Source organism: Dendrobium catenatum, unplaced genomic scaffold (assembly GCF_001605985.2).
Source record: "Dendrobium catenatum unplaced genomic scaffold, ASM160598v2 fragScaff_scaffold_743, whole genome shotgun sequence".
In the NCBI taxonomy this organism is placed as follows: Eukaryota; Viridiplantae; Streptophyta; class Magnoliopsida; order Asparagales; family Orchidaceae; genus Dendrobium; species Dendrobium catenatum.
Window position 1 is genome coordinate 3771112 of NW_021319205.1, and position 19312 is coordinate 3790423.

The 19312-nt window shown below is 36.1% G+C and overlaps 1 protein-coding gene across 1 annotated transcript in view; it reads left to right on the forward strand.

Annotated features, from left to right (window-relative positions):
* Positions 1 to 19312, forward strand: part of LOC110110867 (WD40 repeat-containing protein HOS15) — a 39214-nt gene that overhangs the window by 5075 nt on the left and 14827 nt on the right. Inside the window, exons 2-5 of the mRNA XM_020842510.2 lie at positions 460 to 605; positions 728 to 1040; positions 14953 to 15047; positions 15144 to 15190. Of these exons, the coding sequence (XP_020698169.1) occupies positions 460 to 605; positions 728 to 1040; positions 14953 to 15047; positions 15144 to 15190 (601 nt within the window). The remainder of the gene's footprint in view (positions 1 to 459; positions 606 to 727; positions 1041 to 14952; positions 15048 to 15143; positions 15191 to 19312) is intronic.

A 19312-nucleotide genomic window follows, 5' to 3' on the forward strand; every position in this document is an offset into this window, starting at 1 on the left:
TCACATTCATTCTAGTCTCTTCATCTTCTAGTATCATGTGGATTTAGTTGTAGCCCATGTGTCCATTGTTAAAGCTATTTAAATTATACAAATCTTGTAAATAGTTTATGTTGTACTTTCCCCCAAAATTTTATCAAGGAATTTGCATACATACTATATAATTTTTTAGTATGTACATATCTAGCATTTAAATATTTATATTTATTTGCACAACACCCTAGTGTCTAAATTATATATATGTATATGAAAAGGTGTATTTCATTTTAAATAAATTAATATTAATAATATTTTTTATGCGTTTAAAGATTATGATATTTATAAGTAAATATAAGGATTTAGGTGTTAGATACATAAATACATAAGAATTTCATATAATGTATGTATTTTCATCATTTCTATTTTATAATGTTATTATGATACTTCTGTATGGTTGATAGTGTACACTCTTACTCAATTCAGGTTTCACACATGCTGCATTTGCTTTGGGATATGAGGCTGGAATCAACAAGACAAGTATAGATGGCAACATGATTCCGCCAGGTGCTCTTATTACATTTGTGCAGAAGGGACTTCAGTATATAGAGTTGGAGGCAAACTTGGAAAGTGTATGCATTCAACATTCCTGTTATGATCCTTATAAATCAACTACATTGTTGTTTATCAGAGGCATAATGAATTACTTACCAATGTTGATCCACATTTGTACTGTTCTTGTTTATTTTGTTAGGACAAGTTAGAGGGTGATGATGACTTCTCTTTTCTACAACCTTTGGACCTTATAACAAAAGATGTTAGTGAGCTACAAAGAATTATGAAAGATAAGAAGCAGAATCTTCTAAAGGAGCGAGAAGCTGAGAAAGAAAGGCGTGAAAAAGATAGAGATAAACAAGAAAGGGATAGGGATAAAGTGGAAAAGGTTAAAGAGCTAGAAAGAGAGAAGGATAGGGAAAAACAACATAAGGATCAAAAAGAAAGTTTTGCTGAAGACCTTGATGATAACAAGGCAAAGGGAAAATCTGAAGAAAATGGAGTTTGTGGTGGTAAAACCTCTAGAACATTTGTTTTTCCTTCTATCTTAATTTTTTGTTGCTTTTTTATTGCACATTCTTTCTTGTCGCTCTTGTATTTCACATTCTTTCTTGTTTCTCTTGTATTGCTACATTCTTTCACATTCGTTTGAACTAGCAATACCCAGTGTAGATGCAAGGAAAAAACATTAATGTGAAGAATACATGGAAAAAGAAATAATGTCTTTTCCTTCTTTTTTTTTTTCATCTTTTATTTATGGTTTATCATATTTTAAGAATATTAATAATGGATTTGTCTCTCTCTCGTCACACTCCAATAATTTAGTCAGCAGTTTGTGTTAATAGATTTTTTGTTATAGCTTAAAGAAAATATGTAACATTTAAATGCTTTTGAAATATTTATTTTGAGGTTCTTTCACATTATCTTTAGCACTATTTAAACTAACCATTCCTTAACTATACATATCCCAAACATACACAAATCCGCTCCAGCCTAGATTTAGTCCCTTTAATCCTATATGCATAGGACTTGATTGATCCAAACTAGTCCAACTTAGCCAAGTCAGCCTGATTAAGATGACATATAGCCTCATTGGGTTGTCTGCCTTTTTTGCACATCGGTGCATGCTCTGGCAGCTGATGCTCCTCTTCCAAAACTCCACATCATTCGCTTCCCACTTGACAGTTGACACAGGGGGAAGCATATTGTGACCTCAGGCTCATCAAAGGTTAAAGTAGGCGGCATCAGTCTAGAAAAGTAATATTATTATATAATTGACATGTAGCAACCATAATTAACATCTGATGATTTAATTTAATAAAATAAATAAAATTGAACTATTTTTGTAATTCATGCTAGAAAAAAGTCTACATATTAACTTAATAAAAACTTAAACATGAGTTACATTAATATTAATAAGTCATAATTACAAAGTTCATCATATTATAATAGTTATATTATTCAAAAGTAATAATAAATTAAATATGACTATTAAAATGACTTTTTATTTTAAAGTATGCTCTACCTTTGCTTTATTCATGTACTTATATTATATTAAAATCACATCTTTTCTAAATTTTATAAATTATAGATGTATTCTAAAAAAAATCTGAAAATAGGAATTATTTTTTAATAGTTTTTATTTAGTTTACTTTAATTAACTTAATTGTAATTATTTTCTTATTTTATTTTTTAATTTTACCATTAGATTTTTTAGTCTTTTTATTTTATGTCTGTGTGTGTATATATATATATATATATATATATATATATATATATATATATCTTATGATTCTTATCCTATCTTTCTGAAGGATATGCAATGCTGAGGTTACTGGCTGACATTAGCTATCCTCATTGAGTTTATGCACGACTCATCTTATTAATATGGTTTGAAGTGAACTTCAGGTCTAGCATTCTGCGCAGTGAAGTCAGCAATTGATGGATTATTGGATGGATCTGATGATTTAAAATCATTGTGGTGTCATGGTTTCTAGTCATTTTTTTGTTACTTTTGCTGTTAAATCAGTTTAAGTTTGGCACTCGAATGAGTTCAAAACGTTTTGTTATAGAGTAACGTTTTGTTATAGAGTAACAGCCTGCCATCTTTTGTTGATGATTTCATACAGGACTCTTGGAGTTTATGTCCGCGGTTTTCAAATTATTATTTTTTAATTGTAATGTGAAATTTACTGCTGCTTTTCTTTGTTATCCATATCTAATTTCTATTTGTTTGTCATCCTGGTATTTGTAGTTGCAGCGGACCACCATTCAAAACTTAGATTGGACCGCATAATTGATCTTTGATGATCTTAGATATACTACTTAATGAGGTGTATAATGAAATTCTCATTAGACACTTCATGGCTTTATTTGTTAGGAAATTTGAGCGGCAAATTGAACATAAAAATCTAATACACCCTATACTAAGCTGAATCTTTTGAATTCCATGTTGAAGTTTTTTTCAATTGTTTCTATAAAGCCTAATAGGAAAATATTGCCTCATAAAAAGTTGAGCCACTATTTGGATATTTATAAGCCATTTTTTACCCTTGCATTACAAAAGCGTCTTTCCAAATGGTATTATTGTCTGTTGGAACAGAAATACTTAGGAATCTTGTTGTTTTCACAGCTAACGTAGAATACATTCTAATATATGAACAAACTAACACTTAATGAGTAATGACATGGTACGGTACTCGCTTTGTGGAGTTGGTCTCTCTTTGAACTTGATCTAGTACTACTAGATATCTGATCTTTTACCATAAAAAAGAATTTTTTATTTATGACCTTCAATGGAACGTAGTTCTACTTAATATTTATTGTCTACTGCCTGCTCAATATTTTTTGTGGCCAATTATTGTATGCATCATATTATTTAATGGCAGTAGTTGTAATAAGACAATGATTTAGAACTTGCTTTTCTTGCCTCCTAAGATCTTTCTTCTTGGGCATTACAAAAAAGGTTAGGACTGAAAAAGGTATCTGAAAAGTGCTAGTTGTGCTTTCTGGGGGTTTGCTTATCAACATGTGATGGGAGTGTTTTGTTCAAATCTAACCGCCTTGTTACTGACCGCCTTGTTACTGTTAAATTTTGGTTTTCTGAAGTCTTTCTTTTCTCATTTCATTATTTCCCCCTCGCCTTATCTGGTACGACACCATCTTTCATCAATGATATGGCTTCTTCAATTCCATAAGCGCAAAGGATAAAGCTTGAACTTCTTGCAGCTGTCTTTGGATTGCCTATAATTTTCATGAATTTTCCTTTAAATTCCACTTTGCCCTATCCTTGATGGTACTTGCTAGAGCTTTTATTGAAGTCAGAAGCAATATCCTTTAGATGATTGATTAGGCTTGATAATATTGAAATAATTAATTTAGTGATTTGACCCCCTTGAAGCTTGTTGAAGGATCATGGGACCTACATGCAAACCAATTAAATTAGGGATTCTTTGTACATGGATTAAGAGTTCTAACTATTAGATCGATCATCTTATGGTCTTTAGATTGTAATTCGTATGCCCCCTCTTCCTATTCTAGCCGCCAACCTTGCTTTAGAATTTTTTTCCTTTTTTGTAAATAGCTTTGATTGATTTCCATCATAAGCCTTTCAGAGAAGTTTATAATGTTTCTACATTTCGTACAAAATCTTCAAAATAGTTTTTTTTCTACTTTTGTATTTTTTGATATGATTTCAGAGCAAGGTTAAGGTTTTCATCTTCTAATCTATGTTATTTTCTTCTTTCGTCTTTCTTCTTGTCAAGATTATTCCTTCTTTTTTGGTCTCTTTGACTTTCCTTTTTGGGTTTGTTTGGTTGGAAGTAAAATGGTTGTAAAATATTTCAGATGCAGAGGTTTTGATAATATTGTTTTTGGTTGAATGAAAAATGAATGCAAAATAAAGTACTTGTAGTATAACACATTTTAGTTTATTTTTGAGGTAGACTAAACTCGCTTAATTTTGAGCAAGAATCATTTATACCGCAAATAGGCTTGCTTGACCACCACCACCCACTGCCTCCTACCATCGTCGACCGCCGCCTCCGCCTGCAACCCACCCTATGCCGGCCACCACTGTTGCCACCCGCCATCAGCCTCCACCACCACCGCAGCCGTCCGCCATTCGTTGTTGCCTCCAACCACCATCACCACACTGCCATCCGTCGTCAATTGTCGCCTCTAGCCACCACTACCACGCCACCCACCCACTGCCGGCCATCGCAATCGGTGGTTGCCGCCACCTGCCGCCAACTTCCACTACCGCCAGCCACTGCCGCCCATCGCCTGTTTCCACTGTCGGTCGCCACCACTTGCCGCCGACCATCACCGCCGCCATTCACCACCAATCGCGGTTGGCCACCACCATCTTTGGACTTTACACTACATTCATTTTACTTCAAGCTAAATAAAAAAAATAATGCATCTGCATTTACTTTATATTCATCAAAACAACTCCAAAATATGTTTTTTACACTATATTCCTTTTATATTGTATTCTTTTTTTAGCCAACCAAACAACCGCTTAAAGACTCGACAATCATGAATTGTGAAAATCGGACTAAATAAGAATTCTAGAGGTTACAAGTCTTATATTGTCTGAATGAGGGAAATTATCTAAAAGGTTCTCAAATTATGAAGACCTTTTTGAAGTAAAGGGAAAAATCTATCTTCTTGCAGATTCTCTTCTGGGTCTTAAAGACCCAAAATTTGTACTTTGGGATAAAACAAATTTTATGATCATGACATGATTATGGAATATCATGATGCCTGAAATCAATGGGTCTTTTAATCGCAAATGAAGTTTGGGACATAGTCAAATTAGCATACTTAAAAGTGAAGGATGTTGCTCTCATTTATGAGATTAAAATTAAGATTTCAACAACCAAGCAAAGTAACATTTTTGTTGTTGAATACTTAAATAAAATAAAGATTTATTGTCTTGAACTAGATTATTATCAAGATCGTAAGATGACATGTTGCGATGATGTGATAATTTTCTAGCAATTTGTAGAAAGAAAAGATATTTGAGTTTCTTGCAAGGCTCAATAATGACTTTAGTTAAGTTCATATTCAAATCTTAGACAAAGAAAGCATATCATCAGTTAATGGGATTTTTTCTCTCATCACTCATGCGAGCCGAAGAATGAAGGAGGATGATAATGCTGGATACTACAGTGAAATATTTGCATATCACACCTTAAGATAAGGGATTTACTACCACGGACTCTTTCCTTAAATAAGGGAAACAACCTTATTCCAAATTGGATCTATGGTGCAACTATTGCAAGAAGAAATGACACTTCAAAGAAAAATGCTGGAAACTCTGCGGAAAACTCCCGACTCTGATGGAAATAAAGAAGGTTACTAAAAAAGGCAGGCTTATCATGTTGAATTAGAATGACTCAATCAAAAAAGAAATGGACAAACTCATGAATTTCCTGAACTCTTTGGAAAATTTATCGGGATTATGCTCTCTAGCTCAAAATGGCATGATTTCTAACTCATGTTTTTACTGCCTTGAATATTTCTTCTCATACATGAATTCTAGATTCTAGAGCCGTTAACTATATGACCAACTTTATTAATCTTTTTCAAACCTACAAACCTTGCCTCAATAATAGAAAAATAAAAGCGGTTGATGGTTCTCTAACAATTGTTGCAAGTCAAGAAAATATTTTAATTTTCTCCACATTTACTCCTAATAATATTTTGCTATAAATTCTCTGTATATCCATAAAATCCCTAAAGACCACAACTGGAAGATAACTTTTTTTGCTCATCATTATGTAATTTAGCACCTCACTATGGGAAGATGACTAGGAAAGCCGGAGAAAATGATAGGCTATATTTTATTGAAGATGAACATCACTTGTCATATTCCTTAAATTTTCACCCTCAATACAAAAGTCATTTGTGAACATTCTTATAAGCTAGGACAACCCTCTTTCAAAATCATATAACATATGATTTCCTCTTTTTTTTTTTTGCATGTAAACATAAGGAATTTTTATCATGAAACTTGTAAAATTGTTAAACATCATTTTGCTATTTTGCCTAAGAGTAATTATAGATCTACTCATTTTTTAATTAGTCACTTGGATATTTGAAAATTTTCCAATTCCACCTTTTTTGGTGCTATTGGAATTGTCACATTCATTGATGATTACACTTGGATGATATGGATATATCTTACAAATAAAAATATGATGCTAACATTATTCTCTTTATTTTTACTACTATCAAACAGAAAAAGTTCATGCTAATATCAAGGTATTATAAACTAACAATGCTTGTGATTACTTTAATAACTCATTGTCATCTTTCTTTCATAAAGGATTTATCATTCACAAATCCTCTTGTATTGTACTAACCATAAACTGATAAGAAAAAAATATCATTTTTTAAAGTTCATCAAAACTTATCTTTTTCAAAATCAAGGGCCAAAAAGACACTGGCAAAAGTAGTCATAATTGTCGCAGAATTAATCAATGGAATTTCCTCGAGAATAATTGGTTTTAAAAATCCTATAAATTATTTGGCTGAATTATTCCCCACAAATATTTTCTTCTTGAAAATTCTTACAAAAATCTTTGGGTGTGTTGCTTGTGTCCACATCCACAAACTACGCATGGGTAAACTTGATTATAGAACTCTTAAAAGTGTATATATATATATAATCCTTTTACTAAAACATTTCTTACTTCAAAAGATGTCACCTTTAATGAGATATTTTTTTTTATTTTTTCAATCAAACTCTTTTTTAGGGGAAGAATGCACATATGGAATATAAGTTTGATGAAATCTTTATATTAATATTGACATTCATACAATATAAACTCCAACAGATTCAGACATTGTACCCCTTTAAGTATGTATAAGAAGAAATAAGCTCAGGCAAAATCTCCAACAATCTCAAGACTCATAATTATTATTAGGTAATAATGATCAATCACTTACTACACAATATCCTCTATATCACATCTCCCAATATATATCTTTTCAAAATTTGAATCATACTCATAAAGCCTTCTTTATAAATATCAGCTCTAATTCCATTATAATACAAGAAACTGTTACGAGTGGACCGGTCATGGGACCGGTCCGATGCTATGCCAGGCGGAACAACAAAAAGGGGCGGAACTCCCTTGTGGACCCCACACATGCTTAAATTGAATTTGGGAGGGAGATTTTTGAATGAGGGGATGTTTTAGGAAGTCCATTATTGTCCTTTATGATTAATTTGTATAATTAGGAGTTTGGGGGAACTAAGGACTGTTTAGGCATTTTGAATTATTCCTTTGTCTTTAATTAGGAGTTTTGGAGGGATTTAGAGTTATCTTGAATTTGAATTATCTTGAGATCTAGGGATTGGTGTTCTTGGGCTCTTGGCTTTGCCGGAGATCGTTGGAGAGTTGTTCTTTCTCTCGGATTGAAGAACAAAGTGTATCTTTGCTGTTTTCTTGGGTTTCTAGTGAAATACAAGCATAATCTTGTGTTTTTCTTCCCGTTTCCCTATTTCCTGCTGTATTTTTGCTGAATTTCTGCTGTTTTACTGCTGGGGACAGCAGTTTGCTGCTGTAATTTTACTGGTTTGGGTTAGTAATACTTGAGAACTCAAGTATTACCTATCAAATTGGTATCAGAGCGTCGATTTGGGACCACTGGCGGCTGAAATTCTGAAATTTCAGCAAGTTATTCGTTTCCGGAAGAAGAATTTTTGGGATCCGTTAGAAGAACGATGGCCGGAAAGAAGGTGGACGTCTTGGAAGGCGAAGTCGGTCAATTGAAAACCGATTTGGAGGAAAGATTTTTGTGATTTTCAAAATCAAATCACCACCAACAACGAAAGGTTGGAAGGAAAATTCACGGCCATGGAAGAAATGATGAAGAAATTATTGGAGATGAAGACTAATCCGACGGCGTCGGAAGCAAGAGAGACTACCGGGGACCACGGCGTTGGAGGAAATCCGAACCTGTTTAGGGGGAGGAGGAATCCGGATGTAGAGATCCTTGAGGGAGAAGACGACATGCCACCTCTAGAGCCACTTTCTAGAGAGGAGATGAGCATGGGAAATGATCGAAGAGGTGCTGATTTTAGAGGAAGAAGAGAGGAATTTCAGTGTCGAGGTGCTGAATTTCAGCGTCGAGGTGCTGATTTTGAAGGCAGGAGAGGAGAATATGATGGAAGTGCAGATTTTGGTGGAAGAAGAGAAGAATTTCAGCGTCGAGGTGCTGATTTTGAAAGGGGAAGAGGGGAATATGACGACGGCTTCGGATACCATCGCAGGAGGGAGGACCGGGACACTTGGGGAGCACCTCCTCTTCGAGGATTGGGAGGTTATGGAGAGTACCGGGGTAACAGAAGGGATCCGAAGGTGAGGAAGTTGAAGATGCCCATCTTTGAGGGTGAAGATGGTCATGGCTGGATATACAAGGTGGAGCGTTACTTTGCAGTCAACGGGTTGACAGATGATGAGAAGCTGACGGCGGCAGGATTGTGTCTGGAAGGGAAGGCGTTGGCATGATATCAGTGGCGAGACATGAGAGAGCCTATAAGGAACTGGAGAGAGTTCAAGGATTGTTTATTAGAGTTTTTCCGAGCCGATGGGGGAGGAGACTTCTATGAGCAGTTCTTTGCTCTGACTCAGGAGGGGACCGTGACTGACTATCGGCACAGATTCGAGTACTTGGATAGCCGTTTGGATCACATCTCAGAATCGGCCCTGGAGGGAAATTTCATGAAGGGGCTCAAATCGGAGATACGAACAGCTGTTAGAGTGTTGGAGCCAAGGAACTTAGGCAAGGCTATGGAGCTTGCACAATTGATGGAAGATCAGAAGAGATCAGAAAGAGGAGCTCGAGGCAACTACTTAGGGGGATCATACAAGATGACTACTGCGATGTTACCCTCCAAAGGGGTAGCGCCAGGTGGTTAGAAGGAAGCACCCAAGGAAAAGACTGGAGGAGGAAATGGGGGACAGTTCAAAAGGCTGACCGAAAAAGAAATGCAGGACAAGAGAGCAAAGGGGTTGTGCTTCAGATGCGATGAGAAGTACATGCCGGGGCACAGGTGCAAGGGCCGAACTCTTCAAGTTCTCCTTGTCTGTGAAGATGAGGAAGACGAGGAGGGAGGAGGCAGCAGATTTGATGAGGAGGAGGAGGAGAAGCTGCACCTGGATGTCGCAGAAGTCTCCCTCAACTCTGTAGTGGGATTCACCCCGAGTCACACTATGAAAGTGAGAGGAGAGATAGCTGACCGCGAGGTGGTTGTGTTGATTGATAGTGGGGCAACCCATAATTTTATTTCCAACCAGATAGTGGAGTCTTTGGGGATGGAGTTAGTGGATACCGGAGGCTATGGAGTGATGATGGGCACGGGGAAGGTGGAGATGGGTAGAGGAGTCTGTCGAGGAGTAGTACTGAAGATTCAAGGGATCCATGTAAAGGAAGACTTCCTTCCCTTGAAATTGGGGAGTACGGATGTCATCCTAGGGATGAAATGGTTGCAGACCTTGGGGGAGACCAAGATCAATTGGGGGACATTGAGAATGGAGCTAATGATGGAGGGAAGAAGAAGGGTGATCCAAGGTGATGCGGGGCTGGCCAAGGCTGGGGTATCACTTAAATCCCTAATCCGAATCATCCAGGAGGAAGGGGGAGGCTACTTGGTGGAGTTACACCGTCTGGAAGGAATCAGAATTGAGGAAGAAGGCACTATTCCTTCCTCAGTACAGCCTCTTGTACAGCAGTTCATGGAGGTATTCCAACCTCCGCAGGGTTTTCCACCTCAGAGGGAGCTGGAACATGCCATCACTTTGAAGGAAGGGGAGACACCGATCAGTGTCTGCCCTTATCGTTACCCGCAGATCCAGAAGGATGAAATTGAGACGTTGATCCGGGAGATGTTAGAGGCCGGGATCATCAGGCCAAGTGTTAGCCCTTTTTCTAGTCCAGTCCTCCTGGTCAAGAAGAAGGATGGGAGTTGGAGATTCTGTGTGGATTACAGGGCTCTGAATAAGGGCACTGTACCAGACAAGTTCCCAATTCTGGTGATTGATGAGTTACTTGATGAGCTGCATGGGGCGGTGTTGTTCTTTAAGTTGGATTTAAAATCGGGTTACCATCAGATCAGGATGAAGGAAACCGATGTGCCAAAAACAGCATTCAGGACACACGAAGGACATTATGAGTTTCTGGTGATGCCCTCTCCGGCTACTTTCCAATCCTTGATGAACAGAGTATTTAAGCAGTACCTCAGAAAGTTCGTCCTGGTCTTCTTTGATGACATCTTGGTGTACAACAAAACTGTAGGAGAACATTTGGAACACTTGAGGATGGTTCTAGAAGTCCTACAGGAGCACCAGTTAAAAGCTAATATGAAGAAGTGCAGCTTTGCCCAGACCAGTGTGGAATACTTGGGACATGTGGTGTCCCAAGAAGGAGTGGCGGCAGATCTGAGTAAAATTGAGGCAATGCAGAAATGGCCGCTACCTAGGAACCTCAGGGAATTGAGGGGATTTTTAGGATTGACTGGATACTACAGGAAGTTTGTGAAGGGATACAGTACCATTGCCTGGCCTTTGACTGAGCAGCTGAAGAAGGACAATTTTTGCTGGGGAGAGGCAGCCACCCAGGCGTTCGAGAGGTTAAAGAAAGCCATGACGACTGTTCCTGTTCTAGCCCTGCCAGACTTTGGTCAAGCATTTGTGGTAGAGACCGACGCGTCAGGATATGGGTTGGGAGCAGTGTTGATGCAGAACCACAAGCCTGTAGCATACTTCAGTCAAGTGCTATCAACCAGGGCAAGATTGAAATCAGTGTACGAGAGAGAGCTGATGGCGATTGTCTTGGCCATTCAGAAGTGGCGTCCCTACCTTTTGGGGCGACATTTCATTGTCCGTACTGATCAGAGAAGTTTAAAGTATCTACTGGAGCAAAGAATAGCGACTGAGGAGCATCAGAGGTGGCTCTCCAAACTGTTGGGATACGACTTCGAGATCCAATACAAGCCAGATTTGAAAAATAAAGCAGCTGACGCCCTATCCAGATGTGTTGGGGAGCTCCAGGAGCTAACTCTGTCAGTACCATTGATGGTTGATTGGGGGGCCATCAAGGAAGAAAGCAGGGCTAGATGAAGAATTGGGGAAGATCAGGGAGGACCTACAGAAAGACAAGAGTAGCCATCCGGGCTACTGCATTGAGGGGGAGAGATTATTGTATCAAGGGAGGTTTGTGATGCCACGAACGTACGTACATATCCCCCACCTGTTGCAGGAGTTTCATGGCAGTGCAGTTGGAGGCCATTCAGGAGTCCAGAAGACATATAGGAGGCTAACAGCGGAGCTCTATTGGAGGGGCATGCATAAAGATGTGGAAGAGCTGGTGGCAAGGTGTGAGGTGTGCCAAAGAAATAAATATATGGCGATGGCACCAGGAGGGATACTCCAACCGTTGGAACTTCCAAACAAAGTTTGGGAGGAAGTGTCCATGGACTTCATTGACGGCCTACCTCGTTCAGAGGGATTCACAGTCATTTTGGTAGTGGTGGACCGCCTTAGTAAGTATGCCCATTTCGTCCTCCTGCGGCACCCGTACACCGCGGTCTCAGTGGCAGCAGCATTTATTAGAGAAGTGGTGCGATTACACGGATTCCCTGCTTCCATTGTGTCAGATAGAGACAAGGTTTTCCTCGGTCAATTCTGGAAGGAACTCTTTCGAATGCAGGGCACTGTTCTCAAGAGGAGTACCGCCTACCATCCACAGACAGACGGACAAACCGATGTGGTAAATCAGAGCTTGGAAACCTATTTAAGGTGTTTTGCTTCAGAAACACCACGTAAGTGGGCTAAATGGTTACCTTGGGCAGAGTACTGGTATAATACTTCGTATCACTCAGCAGCCCAAATGACCCCTTTCAAGGTACTTTATGGAAGAGACCCCCCACAGTTAGTGCATTATGGAAAGGGAAACACACCAATCTTTTCAGTTGAGCAGTACTTAGAAGAAAGAGATCAGGTGCTGGAGGAGTTAAAGAAGCATTTGGGAAGGGCACAACAAATCATGAAGAAGTGAGCAGATACACACAGGAGAGACATACAATTTGAAGTGGGGGAGAAGGTATTTCTGAAGTAAAGACCCTACAGACAGAAATCAGTGGCAAACAGTAAAAATGAGAAATTGGCCTCGAGGTATTTTGGTCCCTATGAGGTCACTGGGAGGATTGGAGCAGTAGCGTATCGACTAAAGTTACCCCCGTCCGCCACCATGCACTCGGTGTTCCATGTGTCACAGTTGAGGAGAGCGCTTGGGGAGCATGTAGCTAGTCCCGAGCTACCAGCATCATTAACAGAAGACTTGGAGGTGGTAATGGAACCCATGGGGCTGGAAGGAGTAAGAGTTAATAAAAAAGGAACCAAGGAAGTGTTAATCAAATGGAAAGATCTTCCCGACTACAAGGCGACCTGGGAGCCCTATGAGAAGTTGAAGCAGCAGTTTTCAGACTTTCACCTTGAGGACAAGGTGAATTTTTGGGAGGGGAGTAATGTTACGAGTGGACCGGTCACGGGACCGGTACGATGCTACGCCAGGCGGAACAACAAAAAGGGGCTGAACTCCCCTGTGGACCCCACACATGCTTAAATTGAATTTGGGAGGGAGATTTTTGAATGAGGGGTTGTTTTAGGAAGTCCATTATTGTCCTTTATGATTAATTTGTATAATTAGGAGTTTGGGGGGGAATTGGGGGATCATCTTGAATTTGAATTCTATTTGAGATCTAGGGTTTGTGTTCTTGGGCTCTTGGCTTTGCCGGAGATCGTTGGAGAGTTGTTCTTCCTCTCGGATTGAAGAACAAAGTGTATCTTTGCTGTTTTCTTGGGTTTCTAGTGAAATACAAGCATAATCTTGTGTTTTTCTTCCCGTTTCCCTATTTCCTGCTGTATTTTTGCTGAATTTCTGCTGTTTTACTGCTGGGGACAGCAGTTTGCTGCTGTAATTTTACTGGTTTGGGTTAGTAATACTTGAGAACTCAAGTATTACCTATCAGAAACTCTAGTTGAGATACTTGAAAACAAGAATTAGAAGGATGCTGTGAGGGAATAGATGAATGCTCTGAAAAAAAAATTGCACTTGGGAGATCGATGAACTGTTAAATGGGAAGAGAAACTATAGGATGGAAATGATTTTTTTTGTAAATTATAGAACACGTGGAAGAATGAAATATTATAAAGTGAGATTGATTGTCAAAGGAATTCTAACCAAGAAACTTTTGCTCATGTTGCAAAATTAAATGCAATATGCATTTTAATTTCTCTCATAGCTAATCATTGATTATTCATGCAATATTATGATGTTAGGAATGATTTATTACATGGGAATGTTAAAGAAATTTGTACGGGTCAAATCAATTTTTTTAAATGATTTCTTTATAAATCAAGTTAGATTTTATAAATTGAAGGGTATAATGATGCGGATTATGCAAGATTACCAATGAATAGAATATCTACGAGTGGATATTGTATATTTTTTAGAGGAAATCTTGTAAAATGAAGGGAGAAAGAAACATGTTATTTGAAGATCCAGCGTTGAATTTGAATTAGATCCATTGCTCAAAGAATTTGCAAATTTCTGTGGATCAAAATCATTTTGGAATTTTTAAAAATTAAATGGGAAGTGTCAATGAAGATATATTGTGAGAATAAATGTCCTCTTTATTGCTCATAATCTAGTACAATACGATTGTATCATGCGAAGGTGGATATACATTCATAAAAGAGAAACCAGGAAGTGTGTTGATCTGCACTCTTAAAGTGCCAACAGAAACTCAACTTACATTTTCACTATATAGTTTTACAACCACACATTCAAAAATATTATAAATAAATTTGGAACGATAAATTTATACCATTTAGTTTGAGAGTGAGTGTTGCAAGATCATGGGACTCACAAGTTAACCAATATTTTGTAGGGATTCTTGAGCATATGGATTAAGGGTTTCAACCGGTGGATCATCTTTTTTTTTTTAATTTCTCTTATGACCTTTAATTTACAATCCATGTGCCTCTTCCTTTTCAAGGTGTTGACCCTTCTTGTGGACCTTTTTTCTTTCTTTTTTTTTTAAATAAATAAGTTTGATTTATTTTATTGTAAGTATTTTGAAGAATTTTATAAATATTCCCACAATTTTGTACAAAATCAAACAAGAAAATTCCAAGTTATTTTTAACTTCTACTTTTCTACAATGCTTTTCATTAATATTAATAGAATCAAAAGGTTCCATCTGAAAGGAACCATAGATCAGATAACTTGGTCTGATATAATATTCATTTTTCTGATTCAGTGTTTGGCTTCTTTTATTTGATAATTTAAAAATATCATTATTAATATTTTCAGTGATTAACTTTTATTTATCTGGTCACATTTCAGGTCCCGAACCAATGGATATAACTCCTACCCCACAGTTAGTGGCATCTGATATTCACAGTTCTGAAGTAACCATCCTGGAAGGCCATGGTTCTGAGGTCTGTGTTTGCTGTACTATATTCTTAAGTACATTTTTGTTATTCTAATGCTTTTAATTGCTTCACCCAATCTATTTCCATTTTGGTGATATGTAGGTTTTTGCTTGTGCATGGAGCCCAACAAGTTCACTTCTAGCATCCGGGTGTGTAGTCTTTTTGGATTTCTTAACCATTGGCACGCTATCTAATTGTTATTAACTTAATTATGGATTACTCATTATAGTTAATTTAACTTATGCCGTGGCAGAGATGAAGCCTTACAATATTTTGTCTTTTTGTGTTGATGTAGCAATTGGAACCCACTCTAGACCTGAACTCGAAAACTATTGCAACTTGTTCTAGTCTGATTGATTGATGGCAGTTTTAAGTGCCATTGATTATCATGAAACCTTTTCTCATGTCTATGGTCTCTGGTGTCACATCTGTTTCATTTGAGCCCAAATATGTTGTTAATATTAGCTTGATGTCTGATCCCATATTTTGGTTAGCTGGTCCTACTATTTTCATTTTTAAGGATGCCTGGCTGTTACCTCATTAGGACACATTTGCATTTCCTTTTGCTAGCAATAATACCGATACTGTATCCCCTGAGTCTGCTGTATTGTATTGAAAATATTGATTTCAAAGTTATGGGATATAGAGAGGGGAGAGTGCAAAAATTTAACATCTGAACTCACAACATTTTTTACATACGATTCTGGAATTGAGAGAGTGCAACTCTTCAAAATTTTAATTCCAGAATTTAAAGGAATGAGAAGGGAAGGGAGAGAGTACAGGCCATTCATGAAATTTCTGATTGAAGAATTTGTAGGAGTGGAAGGGGGAAGGATAGGCCGCTCATTGAAGTTTTGGGTTGTGGGTTAGGGTGGGGTGCGGGTGGGAGGGATGAGCGTAAGGGAGAGAACTAAGGCTGAAAAACTCATTTTCTTGATTAAGGATGAATGGTAGATGCACGGAAGGGTGCAAAGGAGTGAAGCAGAGATACATTGAATGAAGAGAGTGTCTCACCTCAAGGTTGAGCTATTAGATTCTCCACTTCCGTTGTAATAACTGCTGCTAACTGTTTTTTTTTTTGTCACTTATGCTATATCCTTTGCAAGCTAACAATGTGCATTCAAAAGTTAACTTGTGATCCAGCTATATTTTTGTTCTAAAAAATTTTTATTGCTTATGAGAAATGGAGATGCTTGGGGGAGGAAGTGGAGGAAGGGAGAGAGATGACTTACTTTTATTTAATTATGACCAAAATGAATGGTTCACAAATGGATGGTGATAAGTTTTGGAAAAATAGATTTAATAATTGTATCCCATTTTAACCAACCTCTTCCTCACCCTCTAATTTGACTTCATTGCAGATAATCTGATTTTGACTTCATTGCAGCTACTTGTGAAAATTCTCAAAATAGCCCACAATTATTCATATGCCAATTTTTTTCTCAAGTTTCACATTTCTCCAATTTAATATCTCGATTATACAAAATTGATCCCAAATAATCGTTTTGGTTGAAATCAACAAAAATTTGAGATACAAAATTTATCTTGATTTAGTCACTTGACTTTGCAAAAGTGATCTCAATTTACTCCTTAAGCGACTATCTAGGATCAATTTTGTATTGTTGATAGACTAAATTGCAGAAATATAGTACTATGGGACTAAATCGGCCACCTACGAATAGTCCAAGGACTATTTTGTGCTTTTTTCCAAGATAGTAACTAAAGAAATGAAAGGTTTCTTAGATGTATTTGAATAATAACTATCAATTAAGTGCCTTTTCTTATTTTTACATTTGAATAACCAATCTATATTTTTAGTTATTTGATAAATGTTAAACTTAGCACAAGAATCCATGAAATGCATCATTGGAAGGCTGTGAGAGGAAAAAAAAAAGAAGAAGCCAAAATGTATACATGAAGTTTCTTTGCTGATGAGCGTGTAAGCATTCTTGAAGAACCGTTGTTCTTGTTAAGTGGCATGTAACCTACTTAAATGAACATGTTATTTCCTCTCATTTTTCTTGATGCTTTATTGCCATGTTTTGGTATTTTTATGCTCCTTTGCCTTTGGTTGCTCTCCTCCAAGATTCTAAAAATTGGATCAGACATGAACCCGAATAAGAAAAAGTTTAGAGTTTAAAGATGCAATTATGGTTGTACTGACATATTAAATACTACATTTATTTTAATATTGCCTAAATGGCATATTAAGGATGCAAATATGTGACAAAAATCGAAAAAAAATTACTTTATAAATATAGACAAAAAGTTTATTCTATAATTTTAAATTTAAACACTACCTACATTTAAGTTGGTAACTTGGTATCCTTTCATTTATAGCCAAAAGTAAATTTTAGGTATTTTTTGAAATCTTCCATTCCTATAGAAACTTGATGCTCTAAAAATGAATTAGATATGAGAGGAAGTTAGTATCAAATAGAAAGATATACAAGTAAAAATAAATTAAAGTGAAATGTTATTTGATACCCATTTGTATAAATATCTTACTAATTATATTAGATATTATTTAATGCCTATATGGCCTGAATATAACGATACATGAATCCTTTAATACATTGTGTTAATGCTAGGGCGTTTCGTAGAAGCGAAGTGTTGTATGGCCTGAATAAAGAGAGAAGTGTGCAAGGGCCGCTGCATTGACACCCTGTTGTAGTGTTAAATAAGCAAGGGTTCTCACATCATGCACACATATGGGCAAAAAAGCTAGTCTATGAAATTAGAATTAGGATATGAACTTGGAATATATGTTCTCTTATAGGCAAACTAATAAAATTAACAAATATTGTGATTCATAGGGAGATAACTATTGTATTCATTAAGGAAACTAAATTAGTTAGAGAGAAGACTTAGAAGATTGATAGTTTAGGATTTAAACTATGATATGCTGGTAGGAGTCATACTAGAAATGATGTAAGTGTGATTATAGATAAGAGTTTGATGGATAATGTTATAAAGATTATTTGGAGATAGAATTATAGTTTTAAAGATTATTTTTGATATTAAGATTATTAATATTATAAGTGCTTATGCTCCTCAAGTGAATTTTGATATATGTTCAAAATTAACATTTTGGAATGACTTAGAAGAATTAATACAAAATATAGTTCTTGAAAAAAGAGTTTATTGGAGGAGATTTAAATGGGCGTGTTAGTAGAGAGGTAGATGATTTTAAAAGCATTTATGGTGGCTATGGGTTTAAAGCGATTAATGAAAGTGGTAATATCATATTAGATTTTGTTCTAGTTTATATTTTTGTAATTGCTAATATCTTATTTAAGAAAGTGATAAACATCTCATCGCTTATAATGATGGATATAATAAAACTCATATTGATTGTTTTCTTATAAGAAAAATAGTTCGTTTAGATTATAAAAAATGTAAAGTTATTGCGAGTGAAACTTTATATGCCCTGAACCCAACATCGCTTATTAGTTTTAGACTTTAAGGTGAATGAGCATAATATGAAAAATAAAGTAAAATGTTATTCTAGGATTAGATGATGACATTTAAAAAATATTATTATAGTAAAATTTTAGATTTTAAGATTTTGAAAATTAATGTTATGTGGGAAAAATTAACTAGTGATATTAAGAATGTTGCAAAGGATGTGCTTTGAGTATTAAAGGAAAAAACTCATAATAGTTAAAATAATTGATGGTAGAATCAAATTGTGCAATAAAGATAAAAAATAAGAAGCTTTGTTGTAAAAATTGTGTAGATGTTAAAATATTAAAAATTGTTAAAGATATAAAGTGGCCCGTAAGGAGTCTAAGAAAGCAATATGCAATGCAAATATTTTAGCTTTTAATGATTATATAGATACTAAGGAGGGCGAAAGATATATAACAAAACAAAGAGATAGTAGTAAGGATTTAGTTCAAGTGAAGTGCATTAAGTATGAAAATAAAAAAATGATTTAATTTGAAAGAATATTCAACAAAGGTGGATGAGATATTTTGCTAATCTTTTTAATGAAAATTGTGAAATTACAATTGACTTTAATGACCTTAACACCGTAAATGAAAATAAAGATTTTGTTTTTATTGACGTTTTAGTAAAATTAAAGTTATAGAGGTTTTAAAAAAAATTGAAGTGTGGAAAAGCTGTTTGATCTAATGACATTCTAATAGAGGTGTGAAAATGCCTATGAGATGAAGGAATTTTGTTGTTTACTAAACTTTTTAATATTATTTTGAAGACTAAAAAATGTCAGATGAGTGGAGATTGAGTATGTTGATTCATATTTTTAA